The sequence below is a fragment of the Anser anser genome (genome assembly GCF_964211835.1).
Source record: "Anser anser genome assembly, chromosome: 2".
In the NCBI taxonomy this organism is placed as follows: Eukaryota; Metazoa; Chordata; class Aves; order Anseriformes; family Anatidae; genus Anser; species Anser anser.
In genome coordinates, this window is record NC_139721.1 from 23,003,921 (window position 1) to 23,018,361 (window position 14,441).

General features: G+C 58.5%; 1 protein-coding gene across 3 annotated transcripts; it reads right to left on the reverse strand.

Moving 5' to 3' along the window:
- Window positions 1-1,600: 1,600 nt before the first annotated feature.
- OSR2 (odd-skipped related transciption factor 2) lies at window positions 1,601-6,683 on the reverse strand. Of its 3 annotated transcripts, none has more exons than XM_083827447.1 (4): window positions 6,415-6,683; window positions 3,277-3,989; window positions 2,650-2,749; window positions 1,601-2,088 (listed from the first exon to the last, which is right to left on the reverse strand). In XM_083827447.1, the coding sequence occupies exons 2-4, from the start codon at window positions 3,930-3,932 to the stop codon at window positions 2,014-2,016; spliced, it is 831 nt and encodes a 276-aa protein (XP_083683573.1). In that variant the 5' UTR covers window positions 3,933-3,989; window positions 6,415-6,683; the 3' UTR covers window positions 1,601-2,013. The 3 variants fall into 3 exon arrangements, with proteins under 3 accessions (XP_083683573.1, XP_083683571.1, XP_083683572.1); XM_083827445.1 differs by having other exon boundaries at window positions 1,601-2,170; XM_083827446.1 differs by having other exon boundaries at window positions 1,601-2,170; window positions 6,419-6,557.
- Between the last annotated feature and the right edge of the window lie 7,758 nt (window positions 6,684-14,441).

Below are 14,441 nucleotides of genomic sequence, written 5' to 3' on the forward strand. Positions count from 1 at the left end.
CCTTAAATAAACTTAGACTAGGGAAGCTGTCCTACAGCCAGCAGACCAGTATCTCTGGCTGCAGAGACACTTTTTTCCCTCCCTGTCTTGCTGGACAGGAGCAGACGGAGAGATAGGCCTTGTCCACCTAGGAAATTTCGGCTGGGTTTGAGGTGGCCTCGCCTGCTGCATCAGTGGAAATCCACCCGGCTGCCTTGGCCTGGGGCAGAGCGGGGCTGGCTCAGGGGTCCGCAGCCCTATGCGGGGTAGCGAGCAGCAACGCAGCCCTTTCAGCACCGATGGCCTGACCACGGCTCAGGCACTGCTGGTTTTGGCTTGCGGCCCATTAGCAGGGTTCGGGTTCCCTGCTGTAGGACCGGTGAGGGACGGGGATGGGGACACCGCAGCCACCCCAGCCCGGTCAGCATCTGCTGACCTACACCTGGTGGGACCTGTCCCCAAAGCACGGCACATCCCACGGCACCTGCCATGGTGGGGCACGGGAGTGGAGCCCCCCCCTTACTGAGTTGAGGCCAGGAGGGTCCCCCCCGGGGTCAAAGCTTGCTGGGGCAGGGGGGAAGATTTCTCCTCATCTGGACCAGACTTCGGGAGAGGAGGGGGGGCAGGACAGGTGTCCCCAGCCTGGAAAAGAAGAACTGGGGGGGGGCTAAACTGGGGGGAGGAGGGTGCTGGGAGCGACAAGGGTGGCAGAGGAGGGGGATGCACCTCCAAAACTCCCCACAGTAAGGGGGGGGAACGACACAGGGTGACCGGAGACACTGGCAAGGGCGACAAGTGGGGGGAGGCTCCATGCCTCCACTCTGCTACCTGCAAGCAGGGGCCCCCAGGGAAGGGAAGGAGGGAACTGGGGGGAGAGGGGGGGGCGAGGGTCTCCCGGGGGAGCGAGCAGCCAGCGTGGGTCCCCCTTTCCTCCCGCCCCCCCCCCATGCTCGGTGGAGGGGAAGGAGGGAAAGGACTGGGGGGGGCGGGGGGACACGAGGGGGGGGCTGCCAGAGCCCCCGGCCCTCGAGGGGTCCACGGGGTCCCGGGGCGTTGCTCGGGGCTCGCTGTTTGCTCGCCGAGCGGTGGGGAAGGAATCGTCTTCTGCGGGATAAAGTCCCTGTCTACGCGGGTGAATTGCCCGTGTCCAAAGTCTAATGGCAGGGGACTATCTCCTGCAATCTCCACGAAAGGGATGACTTTTACAATACATGGGCTGATTGCAAATAAGTTACTAATAAGCCGCTTTGGCGTAAGAAGGGCTCTATACATTATTTCCTAAGATCTGTTTATTTGCAAGTATTTCTTTCTTTCTCTTCTTTTTAGGAAAAAAAAAACGTATTTCGTTCGGGAAAATAATAAAAGTACAGAAGTTAATATTTAGACATTCATAGTATTAAGTAATAGAGCTATAAACTCTCAAATACGGCACTTTCATTTTACTTAACAATAGATAACACAAAAGCAACAGTGAAACAGGCCAAACAAAAGCGATCACCAAAATTGTTGTGACAGTACAATTACCCGACTAGGAAATTTATTCAATATGCTTTACCATTGCATCGACACAGCAGGAAAAAAAAGCCCAAACGTTCAGAGAATAATACAACCAGGCAGGAGGTATTTGGAAAAAAAAAAGGATTTATTTTGAAATACACTTTCTTAAGAGATACTTTGACTCCCGGATTTGTTATCGCCGTGCATCTGACATGACAACACGAAACGAACAAACAACGAAAACCACATTTCTGTACAGAGCTCTAAAATGAGCCGCGAGTATCTACAAGGAGTAGCTTTACGCCTCGGTGTGGCTTGGAGAGGGGCCCGATCCTGCAGTCCACGCTCTCTTAAACGAGTTTTGCAGACGCGTGCTAGGAAAGATTGGCCCCTGAGCCTGCCCTGCGTTGTGTGTGTGTGTGTGTGCACGCCTGTGACTTTCTGCCATACAGTCCTTGAGTAAAATGAGCAACTCGGAGCTGCGGGCGCGGGTGCGGGGTCCCGGGCTGCTCTAGAAGTCCTGCCGGGGGGTGTGAGTTAGGCTGTGCCGCCGTAGATCACAGTTTCGCCTGAACACTTTGCCGCACTGCTCACAGTTGTAGGGCTTGATGTCTGTATGGGTAAGAAGGTGAGTTTTCAGGTTACTTCTCTGATTAAAGGTTCTTCCACATGTGGGGCATTTGTGTGGAGATTCCTGTTCAGATTTGAAGCAAGCAAAGGATTAATCCTTCACAAACTACCTGCCTTTCGCGTATCGCTGCGCTTTTCGTTAGCAAAAACGCTTCGAAACGTCGGGAAAAGCGGCACGGGCGCGGGGCGGCCGCCCGAGGTAGGACGGGGGGGGACACACGGCGACATCGGCCGCGTCCTGCCCCACGCCTCGGGGGCTCCGGCGCCCCCCGCGCCCCCCTCCCGCAGCCCCGGCCCCGCGCAGCCCCCGCGCAGCCCCCGCCGTCAACGAAAAACGCCCCGAAAGGGCTGCGCGGATAAAACCAAAAGCGAAGCTCGCTCCCCGCCGCCTCCAGCGAGCCCGGAGCGGCCGCGGATTTGAAGCCCCGGCTCTCGCCGCCCCGTGCCGCAGCCGCAGCCCCGTCCCCGAGGCAGCCCCGAGCCGTGCCGAGCCGTGCCGGCGGCACACGAGCGGAGGAAAGGGGAGGGCAGCGCCGGGCTCACCTGCATGTGGAGGGTTTTGTGGACCGCCAGGGTCCTGGACTGGCAGAAGCCCTTCCCGCACTCCTGGCACTTGAAGGGTTTCTCTTTGGAATGGATGTACCTGCAAGGAGGCAACCGCGGGGGTGAGCGGCGCTGCCGGGACCGCGGGGGGACAACGCGGCTCCCTCCCCCCCAGAACCCCTCGCCCCGCTTTTGCTTAATTAATTAATTAATTTATTTATTTATTTATCGCTCTTTTTACGGCGAGCCCCGTCGGCTCAAAACGCTGCCGGCGATTCACAGCCGCTCCGCGGGGCCGGCTTCGGGCCGCACGGCCGGGGAAGCTCCGCCGGCGGCGGCCGAGCCCGTTCCTCTGCCCGGCGGCAAAGCCGGGGGGGGTCCCGCCTCGCCCCCCCACCTCCAGCAGGACCCCGCTTCGCAAGGGGGTCTCCGAGCGGCCCCCCCGACGGCTTCACCCCTGCCACCCCCCCGGAGCAGAGCCCGGGACCCCGCAGGGCTCGGCTTTTGGCAGCCGGGTGATTCGGGTTTATTTTTGGGGGGGTCCCCGCTGCCTTCCCGCTCAGCCCAGCGATGCGGAGCCCGCCCCCCCACCTCCCCCCCCCCCCCCCCGCTGCTCCTGCCCCTCACCGGTGGTCCCGCAGGTGGTCCTGCCTCCGGAAAGCCTTGTGGCAGATGTCGCAGGTGTAGGGCCGCTCGTCCGTGTGGGTCCGCTCGTGGATGAGGAGGTTGTAGGACTTGGTGAAGTGCCTGCCGCAGAACTTGCAGATGAATTCCTTTTTCGTCTTGGAGGGCAGGCGGCCCCGGGAAGGCTTTCTGTCCGGGGACAGCTTGCTGATCCCCGACAGGGGGGACGCCAGTCCGGGGCTCAGCTTGGCCAGCTCGCCCACTTTCGGGGGGTCCTCCTGCGTGGCGGCCACGGCCAGGTTGGCAAAGTCAAAGCGGGGCCTGTCCTTGTGCAAGGCCGGGAGGACGTGGGCGATGGCCCCTTGCTTGGGGTGGAAGAGGTGCGTGGCGAAGGGGAGAGCGGGGAAAGGGAAGCGGGAGTCCACCAGGCCCTGGGCGGCCGCCATCTCCGTGATGGTGGAGCGGGTGATTTCGTGCACATTGGGGTAACCCAATGTCCAGTGGTTCATGTGCATGGTTTGCACGGCGCTGAGTCCGTACAGACCTTGCAGCTGGTCCACAGCTGCAGGGAAGGTGTTCACAGCCTGGAGGAAGGAGTAGTTGGTGAGTTGCAGGGATGGGTGCAGCGGGATGGGGGCCGGCAGCGCCTTGCTTCCCATCTTCCCGGGGCGCCGGAGCTGGTGCCTCTGCTGGCCTTTTGAGACGGGGACAAAATCCTAGGGAGAAAGAAAGGGGAAAAGGAGGGGAGAGAGAGACTTTTACTGAAAGCGGCGTGGTTTTTTTCCCCCCCCGGGGCCGAGGCGAGCTGCCGGGGCCGCTGCCGTGTTCCTGCCCCCGCTCCCCGTCCCGCCGGCGGCCGCCACCGGCGCGATGGCTGCGCCCGCAGAAACGAAAGCGTGAAAAAAAACCCAACAATAATAATCAAAATAGCCCTCCCAGAAGCACTCCTTCAACCGAAACTTAAAATACTATTTTTTTTTTAAAAAAGAGGAAAAAAAAAATAAAAGCCTGACTCCCATCAGACAAACCGCGGAGAAACGCACCCGGGACGCGCAGCCGGAGCCGCTCCGCGGGGTCCCCGCGGTCCCAGCGCGGCCACCTCGGGGTCCCCGCGGCCTCCCCCCTTGTCCCCCCCTGCCCCGAGCTGGCCCCCGGCCTCGCTGCCAGCCTCGGCTCGGCCTCCCGCAGCCTCCGGGGCGCGGAGGCCCCGACCCCGAGCCCTCCTTGGCCCGGACCCCCCCCGGGAAGGCGCAGGGTGCGAGCGCAGAGCCCAGGCAGAGCCCGGGGTGGTGGTGGGGGGCGGCTTTTTATTTTATTATTATTTTTTTTAATCCCTTCTCGGCTGCTTATTTTTCTTCCTTCAACACCAACCCATTTATCAAGATAATCGAGGGAGAGCGAAGCGGCTCCTGCCCCCCACACGCACACCTCCTTACCCCCGCCCCCCCAACCCCCCCACCCCCCTTCCCCGAGCTGCCGGTCCTAAATAAATCCACTTTGCGCTCAGATCCCTTCCAGATGGCCCCACACAGCCCAGCCGAGCCACCCCGGCTGCGGCCGGCCCCGAGGCCTCCCCGGCCGTCGGTGGCTTTCGCTCAAGCCCCTCCGGCCCGAAACCGTCGGGGCCGCTCCTCCCGGCGGCCTGCACCGGCACCCCCGGAGCCGCTCTGCTCCCTCCAGGCCCGGGGGAAGCTCCGGTCCCGCCGCCAGGCTTCGGTGCCGGGAGCCCAGCGGCCGGCCCAAGCCGTGGAAAGGGGCTCCTGGCCCGCAGCGGAGCTTTGGGAGGGCCGCGGGGTGAGCCGGCTCCTCTTGGGGTTTGGGAGCAGGGGCCGGCAAGGCGTGCTTCCCAAAAATATTAAAAAAAAATAAAAATATAAAAATTATAATAATAAAAAAATCGAAAGGCCTTATCCTTAAAAAATAAAAAAAAATATATAGATCGCACCGCTCAAAAAAAAAAAATACAGCGATTCGAAATAAGAAGAGGAGTAAAAGGGAAGGTCGAGGCCGCCGAGCTGGCCCCGCACGGAGCCCTCCAGGCCGCCGCAGGGCTGGGGCTGCCCCGCCGGCTCCCCGCAGCCTCGGCCCCTCGGATGGGTTTCGAAACCCCTTCGCCCCCAGCCTCTGCACCGCTCCGGGCTGGCCCCGTGGAGAAGAAACGCGGAGAAGCCGCTCGGGGGGGCATCCCCGAGCGCTCCCCGCTCCCATTTTCGTTTTCTTCGGGCCGCGGCTCGCCACTGCCCGGCTCCCCCCGTTTGCTCCCGAGCCCAAGGGCAGCGTTATGGGGGTGACCCCGCGCACACGGCGACGTTTTTATTTCTTATTTTTTATATATATTTTTTTTTTCTTCAGGGAGGTGGTCGCACGGAAACCCTTATTTTTAAAGACCTCGCAGCGGCGGCTCCTTGCTCCCACTCCGCCTGGGAACACCGAGGAGCGGGGAAAAACCCTCCCGGCCTCGGCAGGCACCGCGAAGGGACCCCGCAAATCTCGGCGAAAGGAGCGCGCTCAGCGCCGAAACCCCCATTTTTAACCCCAATTTTTTCCACGTGCCCCCCCCTTGCCCCAACCGCGCTACGCCTGGCGCTGCTCTTTCGGGGGGGGGGGGGAAACCCCATTAAAAACTATCGAAAAAAAACCACCGCCGAGCGTCCCCGTGCCGGCTTTTAAGGCCACTTTCCACCAAGGTGAAGGGGGGAAAGTCAACCAAAAACGGATGTTACTTAAACCTTGGCACTTCCTTTTCCCTTCCCATCCAGGGCGCTTCGTTGAACGACGCCTGCTGTCTCCGCGGCGAGCCCCTCGCTACCTGCCTGCCCCCGACCCTACCCGGGCCGCCGTTCCCCTTCCTCCTGCTCCGATTTAGGGCCGGGGAACGGCCCCGGTGCTCCCCGGGTCCCCTCCAGCCCCCCGCGGCCACCCCCGGCTATTTCGACGGAGCCGGGGCTTCTCCAGCGCGACCCCGGGGAAAAAATACATACATATATATAAATTCCTCCCCGGCAGGAATTTGGCGTGAACACCTCCACCGAGCTTAACGGGGTGCGGTGGGAGAGGAAAGGGGGTGCCCAAAGGGTGGCACTCGGGGACCCCACGGCCGAGCCGCCCCCCCTCCCACCGACGGCACCGGGCAGCGCTTACCTACCGCAGCGGGCTGCTCCTCCCGGGCCTCCCGGGGCAAAAGCGAGGCGGCACCTTCACGGAGCCATTACATCCACAGCAAGGCGGGGTGGGGGGGAAGCTCAGCGGGGCCGGGACCCGGCGGCGGCCGGCATGGTGGGGACGTGGGGGGCTGCAGCTGGCGGCCGGGGTCGGGGGTCGGGGGTGGAGGGGGGGGGGGTGGGGGCCGCGCGTGTCCCGGTGTAAAGCCGCCTCCTGCCTTCGAGCCCGGCGAGGCTCGGCGCGAGTGTGAGCCGCCCCCTGCCCGGTCCATCACATTTCAGCGGTGAGTGGTGGCGAGGAGCCGCTGTCCCCGCCCGCCCGCCCGCCGCCGGCCCACCCCGCGGCGCGCTCAGCCCCGCGCTCGGGGCCGCGCACCCGCCCCGGCCCGCCCCCGGCCCGCCCCGCCGCGCCGGCCCCGCTGTTTACTCGTGTTTGGGTAGCAACTGGGCTTTAAAGGGGCAGGATCGCCCCCCCTTTTCCTTGTCCCCCCCCCTTCAGCGCGGCGTTACCTAAGGTGACTCGTGCCCCCCCCCCCCCTCGCAGCGCCGCTGCCGGGGGAGGTTCGGGGGCGCGCACCCCGCCGCCGGCCCCGTTGAGCTGCCCGCAACCCTATGCCCTGTTCAGCACCCGGTGTGAAATAAAACTAAAAAAAAAACCCAAACCTCCCCAGCGCAGAGCGGGGCCCGGCAGGACCGGGAGGCGCAGGTAGCGCTCACGTCCAAAGGGCTGCGCGGCCGCCATGGCGGGTCGCCCTCCGGGCCACCACCTCCTGGGAGCTCCTGGGCTTCCCCGCAGCAAGCCACCGGGCGACAACCAGCGGAAAAAAATCCCTGTGTGTGTGTACGGGGGGGGGGGGGGGACACGCATCGGTGTGCGGGGTGCCCCCGCGCAGCCCCGCACCTGGGGCAGGCAGGGCGTTTGCGGAGCGGTTTCGGTTTTCGTGCCCGGGGAGCTGGGGCTGGATTCGGCCTCACTCCGGATTGCTCGGCTCCAAAAGGCGCTGAGCTCCTCGCTCCGCAAGGCTCCGGGCCGGGGTTTTAGGGAGTTTTAATAAGAACGTTATCTTTCTCTATACATTACTGAAATCCCAAGGGGGGGAGGGATTTATTGTATAACCTGGCCGGCAGATCCGAGGCTCTGAGTGTAAAAAGATGTGAGGAGAAATGGCGTGTGCGAACAGCTCTGAAAATGGCTCAAGGTAGGCTGTGTGGCGTTTAATTCAAGCCCGCTGAAGAGAAGAGGACGCAAGCGACGTTTGCATTGGGAATTTTTTCTCTTTTTAGTATATAGGAGAAAAAAATATCCCAACCTGGGGTGGGCAAGGGGCAGCTTTGGACGTGTCCCCGCGCCGGGGACGGGAGCCCAGGCTCCTGATCCTAAAGGAACGCGCCGCTGTAAATCCCGGCCCCATACACAAACGGCATTTGGGCTCCTCGACCCGAAAACGCCGGCGGGGGAGGCTCCACTTTTGGGGAGCCTGAAGCGGGGATCCCCGGAGCCCGCTGCGGGGCTGGGTGCGGGACGGGGCGCGGGGAGCGGGGCCGAGCCGAGCCGAGCCGGGCCGGGCCGGGGTCAGCGGCACGGTGCGGTGGGGGTGCCGGGTCCCCGAGGGGTCGCATCCTGCTTCGGGGCCGGCTGGTCGAGAACGAAGCGGCCACGGGAGTTTTTATTCGCCTTTTCCACCCCGCGCTGCAGCCTTTCGGGGGGCCGTGGGGACCCTTCCCCGTCGACAAAAAGGCCGGAGGGGGTTGTTTCTCCTCCGCCTTCGTTTCTCGCCTTTCCAGCGAGGCAAAGAAAAGCCGCACTTGTTGGGGAAAGAAAAAAAAAAGACAAAAATCAAACAAACAAAAGCCCGAGTTCGGGAAGCGACCGGCCGGCCGGCCAAACGAAAAAAAGCCTCCAAACCCAAAAGCAGGAGAGGGGAACGGAAAGCTCCCCGGGCCGCTGGCTCCGCAGACGGCTGGCGGTCCGGGGCCGGTCCGGGGGAGCGGGGAACCCCGCGGGCAGCTCGGGCCGGCTGTCCCCCGCTGTCCCCGGCCAGCAGGTGCTCGGCGACAGCCCTCGGGGAGCCCCGGGAGGGGGGGCCGTCGGACCCCGACCCCTCTGCGCCCCCCCCGACGGCGGTGCCCGGCTGGCACCGACGGCAGCGGCCACAGCGGCTTGTGGGGCTCGGGGCTGCCGTCCCGAGCAGGTGCCTTCCTCCTTCTCCTCCTCCTCCTCCTCCTGCTCCTGCTCCTGCTGCTGCTGCTGCTGCTCAGCACAGCCCGCGGCCGCGCCGTGCCCGGGGCGGTGCCGGGCGGTGCGGCGGGGGCCTGGGAGCCCCGCACCCGGCCCGCGGTGCTGCAGCGCCCCCTGGGGGGCTCCCGGGTGCACGCCGCCCCCCCCCGGCTCGGCTCGGCACGGCACGGCACGGCTCGGCCCCGGGAACGGGACGGCGGCGGCTGCCGGCAGCGTGTGCCGTCGAGCAGCTCCGCGGTCGCCTCGGTCTCCTCGCTCGTCTCGCTCGTCTTTCTTAATTTTTATTTTTATTTTTAGGTTTTTCAAAGAAAAAAAAACCAAACACCGCGACGGGGAAAAACGCCCCATTGGGATGCGGGGCCGAGCCGTCGGGGAAAGGGGGCTCCGGGAGCGCAGCCGCTGATGCTGCGGCACCGGCGACACCGGGGACACCTCGGGGGGCTCTCGGCGGCTCTGCCGCCGCGGTGCTGCCCGCTTCGGGAGCCGCCCCGACCGTTCCCCGACGGTGCTGCGAGCCCGGGGGCAGCGACAGCATCGCCGTGCCCCCCCCCGGGGCTCCGCGGCTCCTCGCCGGGGTCACCCCGCCGCCCCCCGGCCCCGGGCGGTGGTCGGGTCCCTCCCCGGGTCAGGCCGGTGCCTTAAACGGCTCGGAGCGAGCACCCAGGGCTTAGTTCGTTTTCCTTCTATTATTTTCAATATTATTATTTTCTTCCTCTCTTTTTCTTTATCTTTTTTCATTTTTTTTTAAGGAAAAAAAAGTGACCGCCCGTCTATCTGGCACCCGATTCCGCCCGTGTTTCTTGGTGACCGAGCCAGCACCTACTTCCCTCGGCTTTATTCTGTTTTGTTGTTGGTTTTGTTGCTGTTTTTGTTGATGTTTTTATTGATATTTTTAGCACAACAGCCCCGAAATGGCAGCGTTCAACACCCACGCGTGAGCGGCAGGAGGGGGACACGGCGGGGGCGATCCCCTGGCAGCATCACCCTCCCCCCAAAAAAATCCCCTCGTAGCATCACCCCTCCAAAAAAAAAAAAAAAACCAAAAACCTAATTCCCCCGTAAAACATCGCCGCGATGAGCTGGGAAGCGAAGCGAAGGGAATTCGGAGCGGCTGCACCTCCGTGCCTCCCGCGGGGGCTCAGCCTCCGCCACCCCTCGCCCACGGCCTCTACCCCCGGCGGTCCCCCCCGACGGCCCCAGCCCGTGCCCGGTGTGTGTGTGCGTGCAGGGGGGCACCGCAGCCCCCTTCTCCCCTCTCTCGGAGCCCGGTGCCGCACGTCGGGGCTGCCCGCAGCCTCCGGCAGGGAGCCGGGGCACCCAGGGGGATCGGGGGATCCCAGGGGGTCGGGCACCCACCAGTTTGAGCAGCTGTTCCAGGCTGGGAGGCTGGCGAGGTGCGCAGTCCCAGAGCCAAGTGTTATTGGGGAAATGCGGGGGAAACATCGTAGAGATGCCATAAACTGGTTTAAGGAGGGCGGCTGTGATTTCGGGCTCCTGCCTCGTAACTCACCTAGGACGGGAGAACTCGGAGGGGGCAGAGAACGGGGCACGTACGTCTCGTCCCGTGCCTTATATTAAATAACTCGCTCTCCTCTGGAGTATTTTCTTTATTACGCGTGGTCATTAGATACATCTGCGGGCTGAGCAGGGGTTTGTTTATGCCAGCACAATACTCCGAAACCGGGGCTTTTCCATCGAATACGTGTACGCCGTAATCCCCTTTTACCTACCCTCCCCGTGTGCGTTTCCTGTTTCCAGCACACATTCTCCGTGTCTGAGCTATGGCGAGGGATATGTTATAAAGCAGGGTGCCACGGAGCGTTTCAGATAGTTCCAGAGCACTACAAGCACGGTGCGAGCATATGCAAATCATCACTTACAGATGTGCGCGCTGTCTGTATTAATCTCGGCATGCTTTTCCAATTGTTTGTGGCATCTCGTTCGAAGAAAAGCACAATAATGGAGATTCTGAATAAGTACCAATTGTTCCTGGGCAGACTCGCCCCCACGACGGGCAGACGAACCTTTCTGACGAAACCTTGCGCTTCTCAGCAAAATTAGCCAAAAAAAAAAAGGGGGATTGAAGATTTCTGAAAGACGAGGAAATTGAGGGAAAACTTACCCCGGAAAGGTATGTGAAGCATCTAAAAGATGAGGGCTGTCTAAGGCTGAACGCTACCCTGTATATCTATTGGATATGATCCAGAAAAGCACTTAAGTGTATGCTTAAGTTCGTCACAACACCCAGGACAGTACCTAGGCAGGTGCTTCAGCTTCTTTATATGCCAAAGTCCCACGCTCAGCACCTATTTCACTGTTTTCTTAAAGAGTTTCTGAGTCAGGGCCATTACTAGTTAGATCCTCATCAAAATAAAGACATGAAAAGAAGTTTATTTAAAACAAAAACAAACAAAACAAAAACAAACAAACAAAAAAAACAGCTACCATTCCAGGCAAGGTTCAGCAGCAGCAGCATGGGTGCTGGCCTTGTGGGTGGAAGGACGGCTGCTGCTCCATGAAGCCTGCAGGCAGGATGCTGGTGTGCCCTGAGATCGTTCAGAGCAGAGGTGTGGATCTAGTCCGTGGCATGGGAAAAAAAAAATATTTTGCCATGATCTCTGAGGGAATCAAGTGTCCACAGCCACCTGGGAGAGACATGGGCAAGGTCAGGCTGGGGCACAGAAAGGCTGCGCGGTCAAAGCAGTGGCTGAGAAGGAGGATGGATCAGCTCAGGAGTGGGTCTGCCAGAAAGCAGGAAAATCTAGGACAAATCGGACTGACACCAAGCACTGTGTTCCCACCTCCTTTGCTCACAAACCCTGCTTTCTGTTCCCGAGTGGCACAGATCCCCGCTCAGAGGACTGGCATTCACCTTCCTTCCCTTAGTTTCCTTCCCCAGACCCTTCAAAAGCAACTGAGGGACCCACCCAGGCTGGTAGGCAGGAGGATGAAAACCAGTGAGCAGACGTTTCCCCTGTTTCGGCCGTGCCAGGTGGCGTGGTACGGCTGGTAAAGAACATCAGCAGTTACTGCACATCTGCCTCGTTTGCGCCGCCTGTTTCATTTATTTGACCTGCTCACTCACGATAGGCTGGGGAAACTTATTAGCTGGTTATAGTGCTCGTCCAAATGCCCCTTTGGGAACGGTTTCCAAGAAAAATACAAAGCCCATTCATTTCAACAACAGAACTTATTTTAGCCACAAGAGAAGTGCTGAAAGCCCGGACCATTGCGCTGCAGCAGAAACAGCAGTGCCTCCAGGCTGCTATTTTCAGCTTCGCAGATCGATGAAGAAAGGCAGGAGATACTGTCAGCCACACCACAGACTTCCAAGGGCAGTACGCATTCCCCTTTTCCACTTCATTTGTCCTGCTGGTTGCTGATTGCTCCAATACAGTCAGGACTGTTGAGTTTCCCCACTGCACTTGTCGGAGGCTGCCTGCCTAGGCGTAGCTCTGTTTCAGGCTGTTTCAGGCATGAAGGGGAGCAGCAGAGGCTCTGGAACAGAAAATGGTTTGGAGAGAGGGCCCCCGGTTGTGAGGGCAGCAAGGAGCCCAGACCTTCAGGGAGCCTGGGACGGTGGCCATGGAAAGTCGAGAGGAAGCCTCCACCATTAGCAGAAATGTAAATGACAGAGAAATCTGAAGCTCCTTACAGTAAATGAAAAAAACATCTTCTGAGTCTAAGAAAGGAAGACTCTTGATGCCACCTGAAAGGTTCTTTGGACAAAAAGCATCTTGTGTAGGACCTGAGGGTGGAGAAGTCACTGTGAACTTGGCCAGAGGGCTTTGCCCAAGCTGGCACAGTGAGAACATCTGCTGGGAAGAAGGGACAAGCACACATAACATGGCATCTTACCCTTGGTGAGAGGCAGCCTGCAGCCAGAGCAGGCACTCCTGAGCTCTGCGAAGGGGACCACCACCAAGGGTCAGCAGCAGGTTAAGCAGGGCTAACCCTGACCTTTCTCCAGTCTCCAAGCAGACAGCTCTTGAGCAAATACAAAACCACAGTTATTAAGGAGCACTTAAACAACCCCAATTACAAAATAGAGTGAAGTGGAGCCAAAACTGCAGATCTGTTTTGTCCAAAGCATAATATTTATAGACGACTGAAAGGCAGAAGAATCGGTTTTCGGGACCGTGCCTACACCCAGATAGTGGAGGCACACTGGAAAGTGCCTGTCCTTTGAAACACAGCGAGACATGAATTTCAGCTTCTCGGAAATAATGTTGTCATTCCTAGAGCTATTACATGTGCTTGGTAAATGAGAACATTAGAAATAACTTACGGATAGAGCTACAGGTGGAGCCTGAAACGCTAAAAAGCTGTTCAAAGCACCACTTATGTCTGATCTAGTTCAGCATTAGTCTAATGTTATCTTTCCCCCCCTCAATGGTTTCAAGAAGATGTAGAAAAACAGAGCAGAGCTGATGTTTACTTTTACAGCTAATGGTTCCTCAAATCTACGAGAACTTCTAAGGAACAGATAAAAGCAGCTGCAAGAGTGATCTAGAAATAAACATCTAGAAGAAAACATAGCTGCAATCAAAGTTCCAGCTGGTCTCTTCTCAATGCTTATCAGGAGTCTTTTTAATCAGGCATTTTGAAGTCAGAGGCTTATTTCCAACAGCTTTTGCCCATACATATATATATATATAAGTCCCTTGAAATATTACAGAAGTTCTGTTTCACATCAAAATAGCATACATTGTCACTGAAATTATTAATTTTCTTTTCCTCATCCCCCATATTCTCTCTGGGCCCCTCTTTTGCATCTGGCATGTGTACTGATACTCGAGATGACAAATACTGATAACTGCGAGGCTGCAACGCTGCATACTTCCACAGCGCGAAGCTCAGCCAAAGTTAGGCATTGATTTATGGGCTGTATTCTGTTCAACACGGCAAGGTTGTATTTTTTTTTTTCTTTCCTAATTCCTTACCTTTAATCCTTGCCACCTTCAACCTAGCGTGTGTCAAATTTCCATCTTATTGTTGCAGCTGTGGTTTCTTACAACTAAAGCACGCTTCTTGAAGGCACTGACACATTCTTAGGTTTATTCGCAGATTTAAACGCTCAATTGTTCAAAAAAATGCCTGAGCTCATTAAAACGTGATGGCATTTAGAAGGTTGTTGGTTTTTTTTTTTTCCTGTTAAAGGGTTGATACAGAGGTTTAAAAAAAATGGGGATGTTGGAATGACTATTTGTATTCAGCCCAAATCTGTAGAAAGTGTGGTAACTTATGCAGAGGTAGAGACCTGAAGCCCAGGGTTCTCATTAGTAAAGAGGTTGTTTACAAAATACCCAAGACAGCAAAAAAAGCTCTCTCTCACATAAAAAAGTCTTTTGCAGGTGTACAGACGAAAGGAAGCAAACCCTCTATCATCCAGGTATGGTGTTACTTTGGGTGCCTTCGTGACCCCTAGTAGGAGACAGCAGACAGATCGCCCAAGGATCTATATGCTTACAGAAAGGAGCTCCAAAAGTGAAGTATTTTTGTTACGACCTTCGCTGCTTGAATACCCACTTCTCTGTGCTCTCCTATGGAAAACGGACCAGAGGCTAGACGCTATAAGTATTCCTCCAAGGAGTGAGTGCTCCCAAGGCAGTGAGAGCTGCTCCGGGCAGCTCCAGGGCCGCGTCTCCGTCTCTTCCCACAGGTGAGCTGGTGAAAAGCACCAAACCTTTACTTCAGCCTTTCCAAGTTCAGTCTGGCACAGTAACTCAAGCCCGCTTTTATCATCTTCGACAGCTAAGATGATAGCG

What these genes read in the sequence shown, in the direction of transcription:
- OSR2 (XM_083827445.1), bottom strand. Translation starts at nt 3,932, where the DNA reads ATGGGAAGCAAGGCGCTGCCGGCCCCCATCCCGCTGCACCCATCCCTG. An exon ending in GACCACCTGCGGGACCACCG is followed by an intron (nt 2,750 to 3,276) that starts GTGAGGGGCAGG and finishes GCCTCCTTGCAG; the next exon opens with GTACATCCATTCCAAAGAGA. An exon ending in ACAAAACCCTCCACATGCAG is followed by an intron (nt 2,171 to 2,649) that starts GTGAGCCCGGCG and finishes AAATCTGAACAG; the next exon opens with GAATCTCCACACAAATGCCC.